The sequence below is a fragment of the Pleurodeles waltl genome, chromosome 4_1 (genome assembly GCF_031143425.1).
Source record: "Pleurodeles waltl isolate 20211129_DDA chromosome 4_1, aPleWal1.hap1.20221129, whole genome shotgun sequence".
Lineage (NCBI taxonomy): Eukaryota > Metazoa > Chordata > Amphibia > Caudata > Salamandridae > Pleurodeles > Pleurodeles waltl.
The window spans coordinates 242,782,038-242,806,664 of record NC_090442.1 but is presented as its reverse complement, the minus strand read 5'-3'; the positions used below and the strand labels follow the sequence as shown (position 1 = coordinate 242,806,664).

Genomic DNA, 24,627 nt, shown 5'->3' with positions numbered 1-24,627 from the left:
GGTGTGAGATATGCAGATATAAGGAGAATGAGCGCAAATGTCTAAAAAGTGGTGTGAAGAGGAAAACTGACATACGTAAGTGACTGAGACGCGTCGAAAGTCTTGCCCCTTCCACAGACCTTAGTAGAGACAGAAATAACGAACACCTCAGGAGGGCGGGCGACCTTCTTCTAGCCCTGAAGCACCCTTTTTGTGTCTACTTTGGCGGAGGGAGGGGTTTTCTTCGGCCCCGCCCACACCCAGACCAGAGAGGAGGAGAGTAAATTCAGCCGATCAAAACGCAGCGTGAGAATCACAAGCACAAACCACAAACAGTTCACGAAACAAGGACGTGTTCATTATCTGGGAGGCTCGAAAAATGACTTCTCTGTACCCTGGTTTGAGAGATTGCAAGGTAAGCAGAAATTGCATTTGTACCACGCTCTCCGAAGGGTTCTTGTACGGGCACTGTGAAGTAAAATGGCTTCTAGGACTTTCAGTGTAAACTCACCTTTGCCCTTATTTTTTTTTTTTTTTTTTACAGCGCAGCCGTAATAGAATACAATAGAACAGTCCAGTCTGGTTTCTGTATTTAAGCACCATATGTGAATACATTGTTGTCATTCGAGAGCTAGCTTTGGATGCTTTGAGGGACGCTAAATCCCTCTTTTGCTAGTTCATAGATACCTCCAGTCTAACGATGCACAGTGGCAGCACAGCAGTAAACAGCCAGTAACAATTCTGCATGATTTAGTGTTCCCTTACTAATGTGCAGAGGGATCAAACGATTCAGAAGTTTATAGATAATTCTTAATATCTGCGATATAGAAATAAGCCGTTTCACTAGCAGTGGTTGGCCCAAAGATGGAGAAAAATTCACTACCACAATTTGGTGGGTCATTTGTGAAAATCCTCTCCCTCCTTGACGATAGTTTTGTCATTTCCTTTATAAGCGCGGTAGTGCACCCTTTTCCGTTAAAGAGTGAATGGATCTGTTTAAAGGATTGTTAGCCCCCCCCTGGTTTGCTTCATATAGCAGGAATAGGGTGGCTGACTAGGGAGCCTCGAGAGGTAGTTAGATGGCCCTCTCACAGCCCTGCATACAGGTGCCTGAGATGTGCTTCATTGTTTTAACTTTAACAAAGCTAACGTGGGCATCTGAACTTTGCAGTGAATATTCACTGTATCGGTAGGGGATATGCCCCCAAAATCTTTTATAGTGAAAAGGGCCTTGTCTGGTCAAAGAAGAACTTAGCAGTGTTCATGTTATCGGTCTTGGGGAGAGAACGAGTGAGTGCAAGCTGACCACGAGGTGTAGGAGATACACACAGGTCAATGTGAATCGAGCTAGGTCGAGTCATCAAAGACGGGTGGGGAGGGGGGCCATTAGGGTTTTCTGGCTCACCGGCAACATTTTCTCCTGGTTCTCTTCATAGTTGAGATCCGATGCATCGCTGGTTTAAATTGCCTGGAAATCAAGCATCACACTCTCAACACATGTGAGGCCTATTACGACAGGTGTGTCTGCTCAAGTCTCCAATGGCAGTGTTAGACGGCAGGGAGGCGTAAAGTGAGTGGCGGGGCGTAAACGTTGGGTATGACTTTTATGTAGCGAGTGAAGAGAGCAAGCTTAATGGACAAACGTGGGGTCCAGGGTGAGTCGTCCTCCCAAGAAAAAATTGACATGGTATATTTGAAAGCAAATGAACTTAGTGAGAAAGCAAGGTTTATAAAGCAATGGGAACGTGTAGTCTTGAAATACTAAACACATTAAAAACTGCCCAATATCTTTCTGCATTAATGCGTTCAATAGTTACCTTAATGTGCAAATTGTACAACGTGACAGCTTAAAGCTCTTTAAAGTGTGTGCTTGCCCAGTGTCTTGCAATACATGCAGCCTCAACTTTGGAAGAAAATGCTCTAACCAGGTGTCAGGAAGCTGGCTACAGTCAGTTATACGGAAATATGTGCAGCCAGATCTTTAAGTGGGATGAAGACAGTGGGGGTTCTCAAAAAGAGACCATGTAAAACATATTTCTGTGATTCCCATGGTGTGCCACCCGGCTTGTATTTCGGTTTCTCTCTGAGATGTTATTGCATCCAGAAATATAACACAGCAACTGACATACACCTAAAACCTTAGCAACACAAAACGATGATGGACGGAGTGTTGAAACTTTTCAAACACTCACCCCCAGTCACAGATCTAGGTTTAAACCATTGTTCTTTTGCTCACCATGCCACCCCAGTTTGGACCCTGCCATATGCAAATCAATCTTGACCCTGTTTCCCATGGGAACAATCCAGCCCGAACTGCCAGGACAGGTCCTCCCTGCACCAGAAACAAGTCTTACTAGAGGTTTTGGTTATCAGCATCACTGAAATGATAACCCACACACTGTCAGATTTCAACAGCAAGAACCTTAAATTTGTGGTCTTTTAGAGCTACAAGTGATTGGTTTATGGCATTTATAAGTTGTAGACTCCGCAAGATCATCAACCTCTCCTTCACCTCCGCCACTTTCCCGGACAGCTGGAAACACGCAGAAATCCAACCCCTCCTCAAGAAACCCAAAGCCGACCCCAACGATCTCAAAAACTTCCATCCGATCTCTCTCCTCCCTTTTCCAGCTAAAGTCATCGAGAAGATCGTCAACACTCAACTCACCCACTTCCTCGAAGACAACTCCATCCTGGACCCCTCACAATCCGGATTCAGACGAAACCACAGCACTGAGACTGCTCTCCTCGCCGCCACAGATGACATCAAATGGACAACGGCGAAACCTCAGCCCTCATCCTCCTCGACCTATCAGCCGCCTTTGACACAGTCTGCCACCGCACCCTACTGACCCGCCTCCAGGAAGCCGGCATCCAAGATAAAGCCCTCCACTGGATCTCATCCTTCCTCTCCGACAGAACTCAGAGAGTCCGTCTCTCCCCTTTCCGCTCCAAAGCGACCAACCTCATCTGCGGCGTCCCCCAAGGATCCTCCCTCAGCCCTACGTTGTTCAACGTCTACATGGCCCCCCTCGCTAAACTGGCCCGCCAACATCATCTCAGCATCATCTCCTACGCCGACGACACCCAGCTCGTCCTCTCCCTGACCAAAGACCCGCTCACCGCCAAAACAAACCTCCACGAGGGACTAAAAGCCATCGCCGATTGGATGAACAACAGTCGCCTGAAACTCAACTCCGACAAGACGGAAGTCCTCATCCTCGGGCGCACTCCCTCGGCCTGGAACGACTCATGGTGGCCCTCCGACCTCGGACCCCTGCCAACCACGCAAGAAACCTCGGCTTCATCCTGGACTCCGCCCTCACCATGTCCAAACAGGTCAGCGCCGTCTCCTCCTCCTGTTTCAACATCCTTCGAATGCTCCGCAGAATCTTCAAGTGGATTCCAACAGAAACCAGAAAGACGGTGACCCAGGCCCTCGTCAGCAGCAGACTTGACTACGGCAACGCACTCTACACAGGCATCCCAACCAAAGACATCAAACGACTCCAACGTATCCAAAATGCCTCCGCCCGACTGATTCTCGACATACCCCGCCGATGTCACATCTCCCCTCACCTGAAGGAACTCCACTGGCTCCCGGTAGACAAGAGGATCACCTTCAAACTCCTCACCCACGCTCACAAGGCGCTTCACAACACCGGACCCTCCTACCTCAACACCAGACTTAACTTCTACACTCCAACACGTCAACTCCGATCCGCCAACCTCGCCCTCGCCATCTTACCCCGAATCCAGCGCAAGACCTCCGGCGGCAGATCCTTCTCCTTCCTCGCCGCCAAGACCTGGAACTCTCTCCCCACACCTCTACGCCAGACCCAGGACCTCCTCGCATTCAGAAGGCTCCTCAAGACCTGGCTCTTCGACCGCTAAACAGCAGCGCTCCACGCCCCCCCCCCCCCTCCCCCCAGCGCCTCGAAACACTGACGGGTACATAGCGCGCTTTATAAATATTGTGATTGATTGATTGATTGATAGATCTCTTGGTGCTGTTCATTCGCCTAGTACAAATATATGTTTTGAGGCCTGGTACAGCGTTGAAGAACATAGCCTTTAAGTCTTAAGCTGAAAAGCTTTTAAAGAGAAAACCTTCAACTGAGAAGGCCCTGCCAGCTCTACATTTGAGCTTAATGCAGGGTAGTTAAGCCTAAAATAATCTACTTTTCCACATGCTATGGATAGTCAGATTTTATCAGGGCAAGCTATTTTTAGGGCCTACTGGATGTTCTTGTGAAAGAGCTCCAGCTGATTTAGAGCAAGTGTTCTGTTTACTCAAAAAGTGAATGAGTTGTAAAGATGCCTTTAAATCTTGTTTATATCTTGTCAGATTTTATGTTTGTTCAAAGACAGAGGGCAGATGTCGGCCTATGCCTTCTTACAAACTGCTGCCTATTCTGTTCTGGAGATTGATGTTTACTTTTCTTCCTCTGACTGCAAAGTTGAAGGATTCTGTAAAATGAACTGTCAGACAATTGTGCGGGGGTACAGGGAGTGTTTAATGGAATGATGTATTTTTATCATAGATTATTTAAACAGATTGCTTCTAAATAAACTGCACAAATATAGTAAATATATGAGCAGTTAGGATAGTACAGTTTTTGTAATACTTAAGTGTGATGAATACAACGATTTTAATAGGCTCATAACAAATCACATCACTTTAGTTGGTGATGTGCACATAACTATTTGCTGCAACCCAATTTCACCACATTATCATTTGTACTTTGTATAATTTTATCAGTAAAACTTCATGTCAGTAGGAAAGTATATGGCCATTTCAATGGAAAAATGGTGTCTGTAAATTGCAGTGTGCATCACGCTTAAGTAGAGAGTGGTGATATCTATAGCACCTCCCTCTGCCTCCTCGCACTAAGCACTGGGCGTTGGTGTTCCCTCCAGAAATGACAGCACACAGCAGAACATCCCGCTCTGTGGTAGAGAGTGGTGGGATTAAAGCACCCTCCTCCTCCTGCCACTAAGATCTCAGGGTGTTGTATTACACTCCAGCAAATGTCAGCAGACAGCATTGCATCCTGCACCTCAGGAGTGAGTGGTGAGCTTTATAGCGCCCCCGCCGTCCCTGGGTCTAAGCCCTTGGTCTTTGCAGTTCCCTCCATCAGATGTCATCAAACAGCACTGCCCCTGGGCACTTGTTCTGCGTTTGCCTCAAAAGCTTCTTTGATTCTCTGGGGTAGCTCAGTCAAGCCATCAAGGCCTAGGTCGTAGGAGGTGGTGTGCATATTGTGATTAGAGAAAATATAGCTAAGTTATCCATTTTGATGTAAAGATGTAATGTTCAGCCAGGGGTGGCCATGCTATCACCTTAGAAATATAAGTAAATGCACGGTAAAATAGTCCGTCAAAGGATAGCTGTAAGGCATTTCACTAAACACTAGGCGCCCATGTTTACGCATAATATGGTTGTTAACTAATCAGGATTCCTGGTCTGTTAGTAATTATTGCACAATTATATAGAGCAGTGGCTCTGTATGTTTTTGTTAGTAGCACTAAAGTTACCTCTTTGCGGACTGTTGTTAATTAGTGTAGTTTCTACTCACGGTCTGTCACCACATCACTTGGTTACTTCATTAATACAGTCCTATTATATAAACAATAAAGACGTCATCAGTGCAACAGAAATGATATTGAAATATTTTTTTGCAGGCGTACCTACAATTTCAACAGACAATGACATTTCAGCATTGTAGTTCATTGACCCGTCAATGTTATCGAAGGTGTAATAATACTCAGTGCTCTTAATGATTACCCAAAAAGTTACAAGTATGAAATGCAACATATAAAAGAGCACAAATATCCAGAAAGTGGCTTAACAGTAACTGTCAGAGCAAGGCAAACAGTTTCATTAGTCCTATTCTACCTCTAGTCCATTTGTTCAAGTTAATGTTAAATCCTGCATTAAATATCAGTCAATTGAAAGGATCTTCAAAGGCAAACTTTTAAAGTCCTTTCAGGTACCGGCGTGAAGGCGATCAAGAATAAATGAAGGGTGGCACACAGTTTAAGGTAATGAGTCGGGGTTGTTTAGAAATGAATTGCCTTTTATTTGGAAAACAGCAGTAAGTTGTCACAGTGGTGTTGGCTGGTGCAGTGGATGTTTTTTTGCTAGATCAGGTTTTGTCATTTGCTGTGAAATATTGAACATGTATTTTTTTTTAGCTTGGGACGTAAGTGATATTATTGTTCAGACTGAATTTCTCAAACTTTAGATTTTTGACAGCGTCTCATGGGTCTCTTTTACCAAGTTTTCAGTCTCAGATAGTGTTTTTTTTCTGGTCGATGCTGAACTACTCGTTGGTCCTGTTTCGACTTCCTTTTTTTATTTTAAGTGTCTGCTTATCCAGTTTGGAGGTGATATTATGTTGGACGTTTTCTAACAATGACATGGATCCTGCTGTGACGTATGTTATTAATTTGGGAAGAATTTATCACTTAGAATATGAAATAGACAGACTGCTCCAAAAGACATGAAAGCACCTTGAACCCATGATAAGCTCCCAACTAAGACGTTTAATACCTTTCACATAATGCGTGGTTCTGGCTGTGTAATGTCTCCTGTTCCTCTGATTGTAAATGTATGTGTAATGACAAGTTAAGCTGCTCACTGTGCTGTTTAGCACACTCCAAAGTACATGTTTTCACCTTCCCCAACCTTTATGGTTTCTCTAATACAGTTTTATCAGGACTATACAAACACCACACTGATCTATGTACATCACCTCATGTATAAGATGTCCCAGCTACAGTGAGAATGTTGCATTACTTTTCCTTGGAACTGTGTTTGCCATATACTGAAATACCTGAAGTAAATAGTGCCTCTTGACTTAGAAATCAGAAAGACAAACAATATTACCTGCTGAAGTTACAAATTCAGTACCAGCTTCTCAAGGAAGGATGTACACTTTGACCTATTTGCTCCCTGAAAGGGTCTGTGTATCTTCTGGAATGTTGGTACTTCACCTTCTGAAAGGGAGGAGGTGGTCAATGGTGTGTTAATGCAACAATTAATTAGAAGGCTTCCTTTGGTAGCAGAACTCACAAAGGATCAGAGTCCTGATTAGTTTAGCAAATCCTTGCTGTTGTTCATGAATGTCGTTACTGGGTGAAATTCCTTCAGAGTAGCTTTATCAGGTTTGAGGCATTATAGCATGTAATGGTTTGAAACTGGTTTCAGTCGATGCATTTTGTCCCTTTCCTTTTGCAGGCATGGCAGGATGCCGGGCTCCCACTTTCCACTCCCAGCAATGAAGCCTGCAAACTCTTTGATGCTGCTCTAACTCAGGTAACTATTTCTTTGGTGAAAATAACTGTGAAATACACAATTCTATCAAGCATTAGGTGAAAGGATGTTTCGATTTATAATTTAAGGTATGGCAGAGACTGCTTTACGTGTTTTACAGAGTTCATATAGACTTTTGGGAGAGAGGCATTGTGCTCAACTCTTGGCGATTGTATCATTTATCAAGCACACAATAAATGACGGGAGAAATGCTTGCAACTTGTCTAAACCACTGGCAGTCGCTCATGGTAGCATTTCAATCCATAATTTGCTCGTCCAATGTGTTGTCTTAGTCAGAGGCTCCACTTATACAATTAAGTACTTTGTGGTGAGGCCCCCGTCGGGAGGGAAGACAAGCAAACCCAGAATGGTTTTGGTTTTGATTTTGTTAGGCCTCATCAGCAGAGTTTTCAGTGTTTAATGTAACCCCATAAGTGGCCAAGGTTTTACCAGTACGTACCATAGCCTCCAAGCTAGATCTCTTTGATCAGGCATAACTTGTCTGAAACCAGCCTGGAGTTTCTTGTGTTCCCTTCTGGAGAGTTACCTGCCTGGTGGTTCAGGATGGCCTAATCCCATGAGGAGCAGAGCCAGTACTGATTTGTATAAAACCGACTTGGCTTATACAAATCGGGCACGATGGGTGAAAATGATAGGTTGGAATGACACCCAGAGAAATTTCCATTGGTTTAGACTATTTAAAAGCATTCTTCCCATCTCCCTTTCTGTATTTGATTGTATCGTTCATCACATTCACTGGCCTAATTGCTTCTGAGTGCCATTTGTGATGTATGAAATGTGTCTACTGCGCTAAGCTCTATGACCATTTAATTGGCCCATAGTGTTATAAGTCTTCAAAGGGAAAGCTTTCCATCTTCTTTGTTTAGTGCAACTGTTTTTTTAAAATTTTCAGCAGTGGGAAAATCTTTTCAGGAATCTATTTTGACCAAAGACAGGATGACAAAATGTGCTGTTAAAATCTTGTATTTAATGTGATCTCCTCAAAGTATTTAAGGAAGAATGTATAGCCTTGGAGGGAAATTGCTGTGTCTTAAAGTCTTGCCTCTAGTGAAGTAAGAGAATGCTTGGTTCAGTGGTTCTGGGGCATAGTCAGTCACATGTCAGGTATGACTCGGACAAGGCTGTCAGGATGGAAAAGAGTCCAATGCTAGATGCTCTGCTGAGTAGGCCAGCAGGGTCAGAAGAGTAACTAATTGCAGAACCACCTCTGATTGGCAGGTGGAGCTTGTGCAGAGTCAGGCGTGTGAAAAGCCAGCGGGGCTGTGAAGAGTTTGCCTTATGTCCCTAAAGGCCTCTACTCCTCTACTGCCATGTTTTCCAAAGCATTGCTGACGCCAATAAGTTTGGCCTTTGTCTTGCTCTCAAACAATTCACACACTGGCACCTGTGCATATAGACAACACCCACAAGGTATCCACACCCAAACCAACATGTTATTTGGAATGCCGACAGTGTAAATAGCCATGTAGAAGTAGCAGATATTATTGTATATATCTATAGTAGATATTATAATCTTATTTAATTGATAACATTCACTAATTCATTGTATAGCAGCACTCATATAAAGGTATAGGCAACCTCCTATAGGATACTGATAAATTTGAAGAGACTTTAAGACCTCATGTTTTTCCCATGTTGTATAACTTACATAACAACTTACACAACAAAAGTGCATTAACACTTATGTAAAAGCCAGACCCCTGGACGTAGCTTGGCTCACCTGTCCCTGTTCATTTTCAGTCTGTGGATAGGTGGGGATTTATAGTGGTGTTTGAGGATCACGCATTACTGTAATAGGACCCAAATAATTGACAGCACTGTTACACTACCAAGAGGTATTATATGGAGCAACAGAGAAGCAACGCGTTGGTCTACCTGATAGTATCACAGAAAGCAAACAGTCAGTGACACTGTTAATTAATTAATCAGAGGTATTATGGGGAGTCTACCCAGGCGCACCAGAGAAGCAACAGAAAAACAGCCCATTGGTGACATTAACACATCAGGTAGTTGTACATGGAGACTGTCCAAAAGCAACAAAAATGTGATCCATTACAGACATAGTTACTTCTCAGGGTCTGCTATGTGAAGTCTGCCTAAGAGTGAACGAGGAGCAACACTTTGAGGGCACTGTTAGACAAAGAAAGCAAGTATGTATGTTTTTCAACCAGGATTAAATAGAACTTGGTTGAAGGGAGGACAGGAGAGACAAAGAGAAGAAAAGAAAGCAGTTATTGCCTCAGACCATCCCTGGCCCCAACAGGTCTCAGGAAGATACCTTCAACATTTCAGCCTCTCTTGTATGCCTTGGCTGATGTCCCTTATAGAAGAGGATCAAATAGCTGGAAAAAAGGAAGGGTGGAATAGGGGAGGCCAGAAGAGAACGGGGAAGTCTAAGACAACATTAGAGGAAGGACTCCTAGGAGAGAGGGACAGACAACAGAACCAAAAGAGTGTGAAATGAGAGGGAAAGGGAATAAAATGTGAGGGGAAAGACCCAGAAGGGGAGGAAAGGATGGAAAAGGGAGGTGGACAAAAGAAGGAATCACACAAAAAGAGAGAAGATGGAGCAAAGATATAAAAAACGAATATAAAGAAATACAGCACAGGTATGAATCTTAAATGTTGTAGCACATTATTGACTTTCAAGGCAGCCAAAGTGTAATATGTTTTATAGCACCTCGAACTGGGGGCTCTTAGGTTTCTTTCAGGATGACGTGTAGCCTGCCACTAGAGAATGAAGGTTCTGTCCAAAGCCCCTTCCTGGGCCTAACGTGGCCAAACAGGGGAGTCACCACAAGGCAACCAAAGAACACCCAGACAGTGGGATGATCTGGAGAATTATGAAGAACAGAGCATTACTAATAGAGCACAGGGGAGCAAAGGATGACTAAAGAAAGTGCACTGGTTCCATGCTCTTTATTTTATTCTGGCAAATATTTGTTGTGCGAGGTCACAGCTTCCCCAGCTATAGATTTCCTTATGTTTCCATGCCCTGCTAAGTATTTAATAGCTTTATCTGACATTCTATTTCACCTACAGGTTTCTCTTAATCAGTTTCTAAGTCTGTATGTGTTTTTCTTTGTCATATTTATTGACTAAAACTGTATTTGGTTGTGGTCTGATTTTACTGTTTTCTTTATATTAGCCCAAGGGTTTATAGAAGGTTGATCCTTATGATCTTGTTGCCATTACCATAGCATGTGAGGGAGGGGTGCTGAAGTGAGATTGAGTGTGAATGGGTATGTGGTGTTCTGTATCTAAAGGTTGAGTGTGAATGGGTATGTGGTGTTCTGTATCTAAAGGTTGATGTAGAATGTGATGTGGTTTCCAGGGTGGAATGTGGAGAGGTGAAGAAGAGTCAGTTGCTCTGGCTTGAAGGTGGATGAAGTCTCTGCCTATGTGTACCTAATAAACTGAAGCTATGTCAACTAAACCTTCCTGCGTTGTTTTGTGGACTGCACAGGGTACCATGACTCATAATATTCAGTGAAATGAGAATCCATCTGCTTTACACTCAACTCCCTTTAGTAATTGGGTAGTGCAGTGTTGTGGTGCGAAAGTTCAAATTTATCATTGAGAACCTACAAAACACGAGACTCTGTAACTGGAGATTCTAGTAATTCATGCAATGTTTCAGCAAGCCACCCCAGTGCACCAAGTCTCCTGGCTGAGATTTCCTCTGTTGAATCACTCGCAGGGCACACTCAATCATAATTTTAGTATAATAAATTGGGAAATAGTAAGTCAGATATTTACAATATTTTGAATTTGCAACTGCAGTACAGGGTGTGTTAGAAAGTGGATTTTTAGTTGTGGTGGATAGTAGCCAATCACAAGAATGTCACCATTTTTGTTAGGCCTATTCAAAGTTTCAGCAATTTAGACCTGAACTTAATCCCATGTAGCTGTGGCACAGAGCAGACAGGTTTAACTTAAGAAAAACGTGTAAAGCATTTTGAAGTACTAAAACAGTTAAACGTCAAAAAACGCAACACAATAAAAAAAAAATCACACTCCAATTTATAAACATAAATAAATTTAATGAACAAAATAACATTATGTCAAACATCCAGTAAGGGAAACCAGAGTTAAGAATTTTTAAAGTTTATATTAATTAGTACCAAAAAGTGCAATACGCCAACCACAAGCAACTGGTTGTGCTAGCTTGGACAAGGGTACGTTTTCAGGCCAGCTACAATAGATTGTGGGCAGTATAAAATTATCTGATTTGTCCCTGTGGAATAGTTCTCTCCTGCCATCAACAGCCTTCAGCGAAAGTAGACAGTGGACTGATGCAGAGAGAAAGGGTTCAACAGATTCTGGCGCCAGGATAGAGGATAGAGCCTCAGTGAAACTGTTGGCTTATACAGGAAAACCTCAGGTGGGATAAGTTCAAATATTCGCTTCCCGGAGGTTTCTGGCATTGATCAGATCTGCTTCAACAGCAGCTCCAATTAAGCTTTCTAGGGAGAGGCTGGTCATTCACTGGCTAACAGACTTCTCCTGGTCCTCCCAAGTACATCCTAGGAATTGTCATACAGTCCTTACTCTATCCAAGTGTAGAGACCGCTGGTAGCCTTTGGCATATGTGTTTCATTTTGCTCTACTTATCAGAAAGACAAAATCCTTAGCAAATGATGGAGACCTGAATGAGGAATCAGTGAAGTTCCTTCAGTGTTCAGGTGATGTGTTTTAAATATGATCAGGTTCCTAGTAAGTAGGATGCTCTACAGACACAACAGTATGCAATGGGAAAAGCCTCTGAACAAACTTTTGCTTTCATCCAGGTGGGGGAGAACAGTCCCTCCACTGATGATCTGAAGTCAGCTTTAGGGAGGACGTTTTATATTATATGCCCACAGTAAGAAGCTTATTACTCCCATTAGTGCGCTGCATTTATGCTTTTGAGCTATCAGCTTTGGGAATATGGTGTATCCTTGACCATACACTGACAGTCTATCACAGTTCACAATGTCCTATGTACTCCTTAGTAGCCTCTACTAAGTTGGCAACTTTTTTGTTTATATCATTAGCTTTAATGGTGCAATATTTTCATGAACAATATTGGGACAATACATTTTTAACATGATTTTTAAGTCATGATATTCTGGCACCCTACACTCACTGCCTACGCCCCCAGCCCAGCATCATTGTTGGGGGGCCAATCCCCCTAAACAAATATTCCTGGCTACAGGCCTGAAAGTTACAAAGAAGGCATTATAACTTCTATAACACGATGACCTAGTCAGGTAAATATTTCCTGCTCTTACCACAACAATAATGGACTAAGCCTTTGAATCACACCTGTGAAATGGGTCACACTTTGGTGCAAACTAAAGACCTAATCTAAAAACTGTTTGGTGTTCATAAATCCTGAAATGAGAGAAACATATTAGAGCAGTCAGTTCTTCCAATCTCCTAGCCATAACAATGGCCACCAAACTTGTCAGTTTAACAATCAAAAACTTAAGGCTCAAAAGGCGCTCTCTGAAGTTCCTTCAAAATTAAGAAGAGGTCCCAACCTGGGATGATGTTCTTAATTTTGCTCTTAAGAGCTCCGACCCCTTAAAACGTCTTGTAATCCAATTCTTAGCCTATAAACGAGAACCCCAAGAAGATCTGAATACCTCAATAGCTGACCACTGCACCCTTAAAGAGGACACAAACAGGCCTTTAGCAGAGCCATCCTGCAAAAACTGCAATCAATTCTCTGGATTGCAAAGAGCTGGAGCAAATATGTTATCTTTACAGCACTTCAAGAAGGATGTCTATCAATGGACGTACACTCTCTGAATAGAATGGTTTTCTAGAAGCTTGAATAGACTTGTAAAAGAAACTGACAAACCTACATTTTTATGTGTCTCCCTTTCAAATTCCAAACTTCTAATTTTAACCTCTGGAGGTAAGCAAGCAGTAAATGAGATGAAGGGAGTAACAAATGTCGAATTAGAGGAAGAAACTATACTTCTGATGTTAACGTCTCACTGAGCAAAGGGAACCATTGTCTTTAGGGCTGGATGGAAAAAACTGAATTATCTCTGCCTTCTCCCTCTAAATTCTTGCAATTAAATGCAGAATCAAAGGAATCAGGGGAAATGCAAACTCCATTACTGACTGAACCGATTAATTTAGTGAGGATGAACATGTTCTGAACTGCCTGTTTACATAAGACATAGCCACTGAATTGTCTGTTGTCACTACCACATTTGAACCCTCAATACTGCTCTAAAACACTCCAAAGGCTTTCCACACAGCTCTGAGTTACTTCCAGTTTGAAGCATGATTCCTTTCCTGGCCCATCTAATGTCCCTGAGCCATTCTTGATGCAACACTGCTTCACATCCCATCTTGCTGGCATCTGTTGTTATTACTACCAGATGCTGACGAGAAAAATAAACCTCCTTCTTCAAATTGACAAGAACTAGACACCAATAGAGTTGATTTCTTAATCAATGAGTAATTGGAAGAATGTAGCTCAAGTCTTTTCATACTGGACTCCAGTGATGAAGAATATATTTCACCAGTTGTCCCCAATGACTTTGGGCTTATGGAACCACAAACGCACAGGCTCCCTAAAAAAAGAAAACATATAAAATTGTCAATGTCCTATTTGACTATTAAGACAAAAATAGTCTCACAAAAGATATAAATAAAATCTACCATGTCCCCTTGGTAATTCTCTAGCTAGGGCCTGGTCTGTACTAAGAAGATTGTACGTTCTGGAACGATTTTTGCTCTTCTTTCCACAGCCAGACCGAAAAGACCTACATCCATATGGAACTATGCTCCAATGTAAACAAGACTGAGCTGGAATCCATTTTGATTTTTTTAATGTTTAGAAGAAACCCAAAACTTTCTGGAGTGTTAATCACCAACGGATCTTTTCTGAAACAAGTTATCATCAAAAGATCATCCAGATCAAAGTAGTCTTGAACCCAACCCCCTTCTCGTTAAGAATGGCAACCACTGGGGCTAAAATCTTGGTGAGCACCCTGGGTCAAGATTTTAGACCAAAAGACAGGACTTGATATTTCCAATGTCTGCTTTCATGGTGATGTGGTTGACATTTTAATGCTGTCCTTCATGTCACAAAAGGTGTCTCTGTGACAGTTTATGCCTTTATAATAATCAAACACTGAGTTCAACCAAATGTTGAAAGGATTAGACTGATAGCCTAACAGAATGTATTGAAACAATATTGACTTTCTAATGATTAATGATTTAAATGTGCCTGTAAAATAGAAGGAATGTAGTTCCACATTATACTGACTGAAATACATTGTCTTTTCATTTAAAGTGAATGTAACATGCATATTAATGAAGTAACATTAATGTTGAATTCATAATTTTGCATATTAAGGGCCTGATTACAACTTTGGCGGAGGGGGTTAATCCGTCCCAAATGTGACGGATATCCCACCCACTGCATTACGAGTTCCATAGGATATAATGGACTCGTAATACAGCGGGTGGTATATCCGTCACATTTGGGACGGATTAACCCCCTCCGCCAAAGTTGTAATCGGGCCCAAAATGTGTTAAAAGGTATTAATTAAATAAATGTATTGCTATAATTCACTCATGTGAGGCCTACTAAGTCTGTTTCTTGTGATTGTGCTGGAAATGCTAATTAATTTCTTAACATGAGCTTTCTTCCAGAGTTCGTTCCCATGAGACTTGCTTTGGTAATAGACCTCTGCTGTTAAAAACAGAGAGGAAAAATGTAACAGTGTCCTTAAGTTTAGAACATCCTGACCAGTGGACTAACAAATTATACAAATATATTTCAAACTCATGTGAAGCTACATGGATGGATGAAGTTCCCATTACAGATCTGGGAAGAAATGTAGATGTTGCAAACTGGAGACGTGTGGTCGATTTCTATTGGATGATGCCCCTTGAACATAATATGGATTGTCATCTTTGGCAAATCAGAATGTTGTATGAACTTTAATATACTGATGACCAGTTGAACTTTGGTCAGATTCCCAACAGATCGAGATGCCCAGAGTTGAGATGTTCAGCTCTTTTTCCAGAAACTCGCTTGCTGTTTCCCTGCAGAGGTATCTTCCACTCTGCCTTTGCACCTCTGTGAAACCGTATTGAGACTTAAAAACCTGTCTTCCAATCCCCTTCAGAAGACTCTTGGTAGTGCTTCTGACATGCTGACGCTTTCCCTCTTTACCTACCTTTTGCCCACTGTAGCTAGTAACTTGTTGCCTGAGATTATCTTTTTCCAAATTCTTTTTGCCCTTTTTGTGCTTTTTGTCTTTTGCCTGCTTGTGTTCCGCTCCAAGGATGTCTTTCCCTAACTTGACTGACAGTACGGATTTCCCTGTGCCCAGCTAAATATGTAACTCTGCTAAACTGAATTGACTGATGCTTGCTGAGCCTGACTGTTGGAAATGTTCGCTCTGCAGGGTCACCCCCAAACTTTTTGCCTTCCTCCCTATCTTTTTCTGACCTCATTTTTTCTGGCTTTAGGACTCTGCACACTTTACCACTACTAATCAGTGCTAAAGTGCATATGCTCTCTCCCTAAAACATGGCTCATACCCAATTGCCATATTTAATTCACTTGTAAGTCCCTAGTAAGATGCATTACATGCACCCAGGGCCTGTAAATTGAATGCTACTAGTTGTACCACTCACATAAGTAGCCCTTTAACCATGTCTCAGGCCTGCCATTGCAAGGCCTGTGTGTGCAGTTTCACTACCAGTTCGACTTGGCATTTAAAAGTACTTACCAAGCCTGAAACTCCCCTTTTTCTACATATAAGTCACCCCTAAGGTAGGCCCTGAATAACCTACAGAGCAGCGTGCTAAGAAGTAAAAGGCCGGACATATACCTGTGTGTTTTATATGTCCTGGTAGTGGAAAACTCTTAAATTTGTTTTCCGCTGCTGTGAGGCCTGCTCCTTTCATAGGTTAACATCAGGGCTACCCTCATATACTGTTTGAGTGGTAGGTTCTGATCAGAAAGGGGTAGACAGGTCATATTTAATATGGCCAAAATGGTACTACAAAATCCTACTGACAGGTAAGGTTGGATTTTAGATTACTATCTTAGAAATGCCACTTTTAGAAAGTGAGCATTTCTCTGCACTTAAATTCCTCTGTGCCTTACTGCCTGTTTCCAGTCCACGTCTGGGTTGGGCTGGTTGACAGCTCCCTTATGCATTTCACCCAACAAAACCAGAGAATACCAACCCTGACCTCTTTCTAGGTGGTGAACAGGAATCACTGCATTTTTGTGTGCCAAAATTGAAAGGCAGTCCATTTAAAGCTTGTCTCTTTTTTTAAAAATCTGTCGCTCTAAATTGCCTGTCTGGGATAACATCCTGAAGCTCCAAGAAATGATGCAGAGATACCATTTGAATCCCTCCGTTGTCTTGATTGCTTCCTGCCAGGTATTGGAAAAGAGACTCAGTTTCCCTCCATCCACTTCCTACATGCTGCTCTTAATCTGGGCATAGTCAGGAATGCTGAGTGGCCCTCGAACCCTGCAATTTCCTGTAACCGCCCTCCCAAAGACTGGGTTGAAATCATTATTTAAACAAATGTTATTGGCATTTCATAAATAATATGCAGCAGTCCTCTGCAGCAAATCCAAGGAAAGTAAATATACTATCTAAAACATTCCTACCCCCCTGCTGTTGCGCAGTCCAACTGTGTTGTCATGTCAATCATGGCTTGAAGTGGGTAGTGTTAAGGTAAGTCAAGGGTGGGCTCTCGCTGTCATAAGATATGACAGTATGGGAATGTCCAGTAGTGCACAAGATCTTAAGGCTTAAATGACCTCAGATGAAAGGGGCTAATCACTCCCCTGGGGTGTATTGTGGAGCTCCCAGTGGTGAGGGGTACCGCTGTGTGTAACAACCCAATATTGTGTCCCACGCCTTAGCCACGTCCAAAAACCCTCACCCTCTCTGGGCTTCTCGAAATAATATCCCTACCTCATAGCCTGCCCACCGTTTAAACTCTCTTCTCTAACCTTGTACCGTAGGGCCCGTCATGTTGCGCGTTCATTCTTGCTTCGCAATCAGGCAGGCCAAGTCGTGCAGTCTTCTTGTGGCTTTATGTTTAGCAGTGTGGGGGAACCAGTGGAGTAGGCAGTGGAGTGCAAGTGACCTCCCGCTCACTAATATCAGCCACGTTATTTGTAATTTCCTCCTAGAACAATGTTTGCTGTAAGCACGCCCACATCATATGCATAAGTTCTGCCCTCACCTCCCTGCATTTAGGGCTTAGTGCGATAATCATGTGAAAATGTTGATCAAGCTGACCAGGCGTGAGACACTTCTATGGGCTTCACAGGGTGTCTATCAGTTGGAATCGAGCGTTCTGCAAAACCTTAGGTGCCCTCTTCAGAATAGCCGCCTAGTCGGTGTCTGGTATAAGCGCGTCGAAATCCACTTCCCACTTGGAGCGTAGGTTATTCAAGGTCAAAAAGGAGTCATCTCCAATCGACCCGTGGAGACATGTGACTGCTTTAAACCGTCCAACTGAGATGATAGCATATTGACTAGTTTTCTCCAGTTGTGGCTCAGCCTGCCTCTTCCCCCAGTGCTTCTTCACCACAGATGTCCCCGCTCTATGGAGCAGAAAGTGTCCACATGGAAGGTCATACTCCAATCTAAGTCTTCAAAGGGGAGAAGGGTGTCATCTTTATAAATCCCCCTCAGCTTCTGCGCTCCTGCTTCCGCCCATGCCTCTAGCTCCCCCTCCACTCTCACCCATGTGTTAGTGCTAGCAGAGCTCCCATTGGAATATCTGGTGAGTACGGAGCAGTCATATCTATTTTCTGAAGGCGCCGTGCCCTGCAGCGTTGTTGTACCTGAAACTCCACTGAGACCTGTCCCCTCGGATGCCCTAGTTGCAGCAGTACTCTAATTAACATACAAGTATCTGGGACCTCCATTCCCAGCTCCCAGGGTTGAAATCATGATTTGTTAAATGAAGGTTCATACTTTTTTTTTCTCCCTTCTGTGATTGCAAGTTCTTCTACTCCTTGAATCACCCTTGCACTCAAATGTGAAGGTTAGCATATGCTTTCTACTTTTAAAAGACTTTTAGGAGATTTGCTAATGACAGTTTCAGGTTCTTCAACACAGAGATTGTCCCTTAAATAAGGCATCTGTAGCAGACAAGATTTCAGCTTCTGAGATACAGCTGCTTCCTTGCTGTCATTGTGACACTTTCAGAAGTTAATATCCAATAGGCATTTACCCTAAGATTTCATTGCTGCCAGAGTTTGAGAGACGTCGTCCCCATCTTATATAGCCACAGATAATGGCTGAAAACCTTTGACTAAAGAAAAGAAGGAACAAACTGAATAAGTCCCTGCTCTCATGCCAAGATGCAGATCAGAATGACTTTTTAAGGAAGCGTCCACTTTCTTGTCGACAGGATCTGAAATTAGTACTTCATGAGAAAGTAATCTGGTTGACTGACCCGTGAAATCTGTTAACAAAAGAACAATTGTTAGTCTCTGAGGAAGATCTGACTCCCTCTTTACCACTGGATATAGCCTTTCAATAAAACTAGAAATGTAGGTTGTTTTTTTCTGGGTCCCTCCATTTCGTCTTAAACAAACCACTGACTGCATGATTTACAGGAAATTTTGGAAAGACTGGCTTATTGACTTGTCTAAAACCAGTCTTCACTGATAGTTGATTGGTCATCATCTAGAGGCCAAATTAGAGGAAATGTACGACATCAATCCCTTTAACTCTTCTATCGGAATATACTTGCCCCTGGGAGCACCAACTTCTCAGTCATCTGTATCATAGCTCAGCGAAGACCAGGTCAAAGCTTCAGCAGAGGGGGAAGTACAGGAAATCTGAGATAAATCAGCCACTGTGCCTTGAATTTTGCCTACCTCACCCCTTGCTAGGTTGTCTCCCTTTGGCAAGTGTAGATAGGTCTCACCTCTGGGGTTGAGTGTCTCTCAGACACTTATCAAGGCTTAGGTGCAGATTACCCAAAAGTTCAGCTCTTAGTGTTGAGGGTCTTTACCAAGTCTCAAATTTTACAGGCTTGTCACAGTGCAGATCTTGAAGTTCGATTCAGATGGCAGCAGGTGCCCAAGTAAAGTCTTGCTTCCCCTCCAATTTTGGGAGAGACGCACTGGCTGGAGGCTTGGCTCACAATCCAGAAAATGACCACAGAGGAACAACAGCTGGCACCGAAAGCTGACATCCTCCCACGCAGGTGTTGACTGCGGCAAGCAGATGACCCCCCTGCTGGTCACTGGTGAGTTAAAGTTGTCTTGTGGGCAAGGCCAGAGGTCACAGCAGCACAATGGCAGTCACCAGCGGGGTCACAGGTGCAGCGGCACAGCAGTCCTCAGGCACTGTCACTAAACGACAGCAGCACAGTCTGCTTTGGCACAAACATCTCTCAGTAGCGGTACAAACTTCCTGGTTGTGACTGGCTCCAGCTTTGACACAAATTTTGTGGTGGCATTAACAACTGCTGCCTACTATTCTTTCAGGAACTGTCCACATAGAGAGTCTATGGCCATTTGCCTCGGGGCACGCAGATCGCTCTCCTCAGTCTTCCTTAAGCCAGCTGATCCACATAGCACCAGTTCTGGCTCTTCAGGTCAATCATACTTCTGTAGGGATGGCAGACTCCACTCACTCAACAGCACCCTAGCAACAAACTGCAGTCCCACTTTTCACCCCCACCAAAAGGTAGTGTTCATGAAGACTAATCTGCAGCTCTTCTCAACAAAAGAACCTCATCGAAGTTCCAAAGAAGCCCTGTCTTTTTCTCCTCTTCAGTGTCTGGGTCTCCTACCTCCAGCTTCAGGAGTATCCACAATATACTTAAACTTTCTGGAAAAACAAACACAGAAATATGCCAGTGACTTACAAAATGAAACCCACAGACCTTCATTAGTCGTGCTCATTCATACACACCTAAATACTGTGTGCACGCTATACAGCACAACGGTCTGTAGAGTGCACTACAAAGGCCAATTAAATGCACACAGTTAACATGAAATTGGTATGTCAATATATGGATCTGGGCTACTGCATGGAAGTGGAACCTTACCCAAGTGGCCCAGAATGCCTCCAGTCCAGTGTTACAGATAGAAACGTTTAGTTACAATGACTGATTCATAAAGCACAGTATGTTGCCACCAGTGCTCTACTGGACAAACCCATGATCGAGACTGCATGCCTATATCAGTGGAATTAAGACATACTTGGTGCACCCCTCCTGGTCCCAGGACAGGATCAGGACCTCACACATGACCAGATTCAGGCCTAGACCTTTGTGCACTGTATTAGCATGCTATTGGGGCCAAAATAAAAAAAAACAGAATACTAGATACTCTCAGTGATGAATTTGGGGTTGGAGAACATAACTGTACAGCATTCCGGGGACAGTGTTGTCCCATCAGTAAATGTTATCTCATTTAATATTTTCAGGTCAAAATTATCAGTGCATATCTTTCCCCAACACCAGAATGGATTTCGTTTTTTTATTTTATTGGCAGTAGTTTATGAGTCAGCCTTTGGTTACGGTTGACTTGTGTGGGTGAGCTGCCTTCATGCAATAGGGTCGATTAGGTTTCTGTCATGTTTTGGTATCAACAAATGGCATTTTGCTTATGTTTATATTTTTGTTCATTGGACCCTTGTTTTGAGTAGCCTCTTGATGCCAAAATATTTAGGCGAAACTCTGGGAAGAAATCGGGAATGTCGCTTGTACATTACACCTCTCCAACTAACCTGGGCTCTCTACGCTCTTTTCTTGATCCCCTAATTGCAGAACAGAGCTTGCTTGACTCTTCCGAAATACTGAATTATAGTATCTACTTTAAAATTCAACAGGATTAAAGGGTGGAATCTGCCATTTTCATCATCACTTCAGTTGTCTTTGCTTGAGAATCTTACTGTGTGCAGCCTTCCTTCATCTCACTGTAATATTTCACAAGGTCTAGTCTAAAGTTGCTTCTCTTTTCCATATGTAAAATATCTTATTGATTTTCTACATTAAATAAACTTTTTTATCATGCATTGTAAAACAGTTGCAAGACGTGATCAAAATAGCTGCTGAATTCATTAGCAGGGATTTACAGTTGCTTGTGTTTTTCAATTATAGTATGCAACATGGACCAATGATAAAACAGCAGGAGGCATAGAGGGGTGCCTTTCAAAGATGCAAGAAGCAGATCCAACTTTTGGTAAGTACTGAAACTTTTTACTCTTGCTTGATGAAAGTATGGACAGTCTGTGTGATGGTATGTACCATAACTACCCGTCTGAAGGTGGACAGGGCATCCTCCTGATGTGTCGTCCAACAAGCAATGGACTAAAAAGACACCACACTTAGGATACATTTAGAAGGATTCTAGAAAAAAATGAAAATTGTGGGCTATAAGCAAGCACTAGAAAGGAACATTAATAATCATAAAATAAAGTATATGTCTATGTACATTATGTAACATATATAGCAAATTATAGCATTAGTGATTATTTCACAGTAAATATACAGTTTTATGTGATATTGACATATTAGTCATATGAGCTGAGTTTAGAGGGGTAATCTCACTCTTTGGATCAGAGGGCGCTTGTGCAGCAGTACACATCAATTGCCAATCTCATTCAGCACTCCAACAAGGACACTGGCAGATGTTGGAACTTTTTTTTTCTTTTCTGATTTTCCAAAGCAGGCAACCCTTTAATGTCAGGGTACACAATAACATTGATGGACTCCTTGTCCCATCATAGTAAATGTAACTTAAATTGGTGCACATGTTATGTGGTTACTCCACCGCAAACTGTAGTTCACCAGGTGCATCTATGTGGTAAACGGGGAGATGAATAAAATGCATGTGTGAAACACTGGCTCACTGGTTGTGCTACATTATTCTGCTTATGTCTGACAGTAGCAGCACTATTTATGTACATGACCACATGCCACCATGTGGGAACTTGGGTGTGGGGGGGGGGGGGGGGGGTGTCACACCTCAGTCAAGTTGAAGGTATTGAGGGTTGTGGCCAGAATGAATAAGTCACAGGTAATCTGTCTGCACAATTACTGGGATCAAACTGGCTGTGCAAAGTAGTCTATTGAGTCATACATGTAAATCATGAAGGGCAGAGTAAAATGAATACACTCTGGGGGTAGCGTTATAATGGCGCCCGATGTCTGTCAACTGCCAGTGGTGCAGCCAGGTCACCAAAGGGCAAGCGTTTGAAGTGGCAGTAGTGCGCACCAAAGGTGGAAAGGATCTGTCTAGATGTGTATCTAGCACACCATTGAAATCCTCTCCAATCAACCAAGGGACATCGCTCCATCGTGCCAGTAACCTATTGAGTATGTTTAGAAAGGAAGCCTGGTCCATGTTGGGGGCATATATGTTACCAATGAGCATGTGGCGACCACTTAGCTGTCCTCGGATGAACACATACCAGCCATCAACATCTACGGCCTGTTCCATCAGTTCAAACGGGACCCCAGGTCGAACCCATATTAACACCCCTGTGCATATGATGAGTAATTTGTAGAGTGTATCAGGCCTCAACATTTTCTTCTAAGTGCGTCTGCCTCTGATCTCATTAGGTGAGATTCCTGCAACATGAGCGTTGCAGAGCTTCAGAATGGAGCATATGGCACATCTGCGCGCTGGAGTGTGCATGCCACGAATACTCCAGGCCATTACGTTAGCGTGCACCATCTTGTATAGAGTTAGTAAATCAAGGCGTAGCGCATAATAGCCGCCCAAGTGTTGGCACTAATAGGGTGTGCGGGAGCAAAGCGGTGCGCAGTAAGTGACATCATGGATTGCCTAGCGGGGAGCAGGTTATTGGGAGTGTGACAGAAAACAACGTACTGTAACAGTAACATAGCAAATACCAAAAGAGTAGCACACTAGAACACGTGGCCACCCAAACCGAGCAGCGTTAAATAAAACAGGTTGATAGTTGGTGTTACAGCAGGGGTAACCAGATGAGGGTCTGCAGTTTATAGTGATAGTAGGACCGCATTGCACACCACCTTACTGAGAGCATAGCATTCACGAACACATTTGGAGCATTATACGCAAACAGTGGTTGCGCTTGCATGGAGACAATTTAAGAAATAATTTAACACAAATAATAGTGTCTGATGTCTGCGGAGTTATATCTGGGGAATATGCGAGCTCTGCACAGAAGGCCATGTAGTAATGGAGCTCTCTCCATCTGAGGAGGGGGATCCCAGGACATCCGACTGGAGAAGCATCTCGAAGCCGAGAGTGTGGCCACCTGTTGTAAGGCGTTGCTCCAAATCTGAGACCGCAGAAAGGTCTCTGTCTATTTGTGACTTCTGCCTATGTTGCCCCCGTCGGTTCAGCCGAGAGCTGTCCTCCATTGTGATCTCAATTTGTGCTGAGCAGGAAGTAAAACCATCAGAGCCTTCAATCCAGTGCCATGCCTCCTCAGGGGTGGTAAAGAAATGTGTGGTGTTTTCAGCCACCACACAGAGTTTAGCTGGGAAGAGGGGAGAGTAGCCAAATCCCATTTCACATAGTCACCGCTTCACTGCTAGGAAGGTATTAGGCTGTTTCTGCATGGCAGTTGTATAGTCTGTAAGGAACATCACTTTGGCGTTATACACCTGCATATCTGTTAGTGAGGGCATCTCTTTTAACACTGTCTCTGTCACAGTAAGGGAGAAAGCGTATCACCATTGGCCGCAGGTTGGCACCCATCAGGGGCTGCCTTGCAGGGACCCGATGCTCCTGTTAGATGGAGAAAAATTGGGAAAGCATGTCTGGGGGGTGAGCCGCGTGTAACTAGTCCTCAATTTACTTCACTAGGTCCTATCCCTCAGTACCCTCTGGCAAACCCACCAGTGGAACATTATTTCTATGGGACCTGCCCTCTGCGTCCCCTCCATGCAGCTCCAGTATTCGTACTCTTTCCATCCGTTCCTACAAAGAAGATTTCAAGCTGGTGGTTCTGGGTGGCAGCGTCGTAACAGTTTGCTCTGCCAGTGCCACCCTCTCCGGCAGTTTCCTGTGATCCGCATGCAGGAGGCCCAAGTGCGAGGCAATCGTGTCTATTTTGATCTCCAGTGAGGTCGGCATGTTGTCGATGGCCAGCAGTACAGCATCTAGGTTGTCCTCCAATGTGCCGGACGTGCCACATTCGTCATACCAGTCATTAATTGTGGCATGGATGCTCAAGACTGGGATGTGGCCGGCTGTCCCATAGCTCGCTGGCGACCCATGGCCTATGGTGTATTGCTTTTTAGGGTAATGAAGCAAGACAGGGTGACCAATGTCCACCAGTCAGCTCCTAGGC

General features: G+C 43.4%; 1 protein-coding gene across 1 annotated transcript in view; it reads left to right on the top strand.

Annotated features, from left to right (window-relative positions):
- The first annotated feature begins 236 nt into the window (after positions 1-236).
- TTC38 (tetratricopeptide repeat domain 38) overlaps positions 237-24,627 on the top strand; it is a 309,404-nt gene continuing 285,013 nt past the window's right edge. Inside the window, exons 1-3 of the mRNA XM_069228235.1 lie at positions 237-394; positions 7,223-7,300; positions 21,440-21,521. Coding sequence (XP_069084336.1) covers positions 359-394; positions 7,223-7,300; positions 21,440-21,521 — 196 coding nt within the window. The 5' untranslated portion in view covers positions 237-358. The remainder of the gene's footprint in view (positions 395-7,222; positions 7,301-21,439; positions 21,522-24,627) is intronic.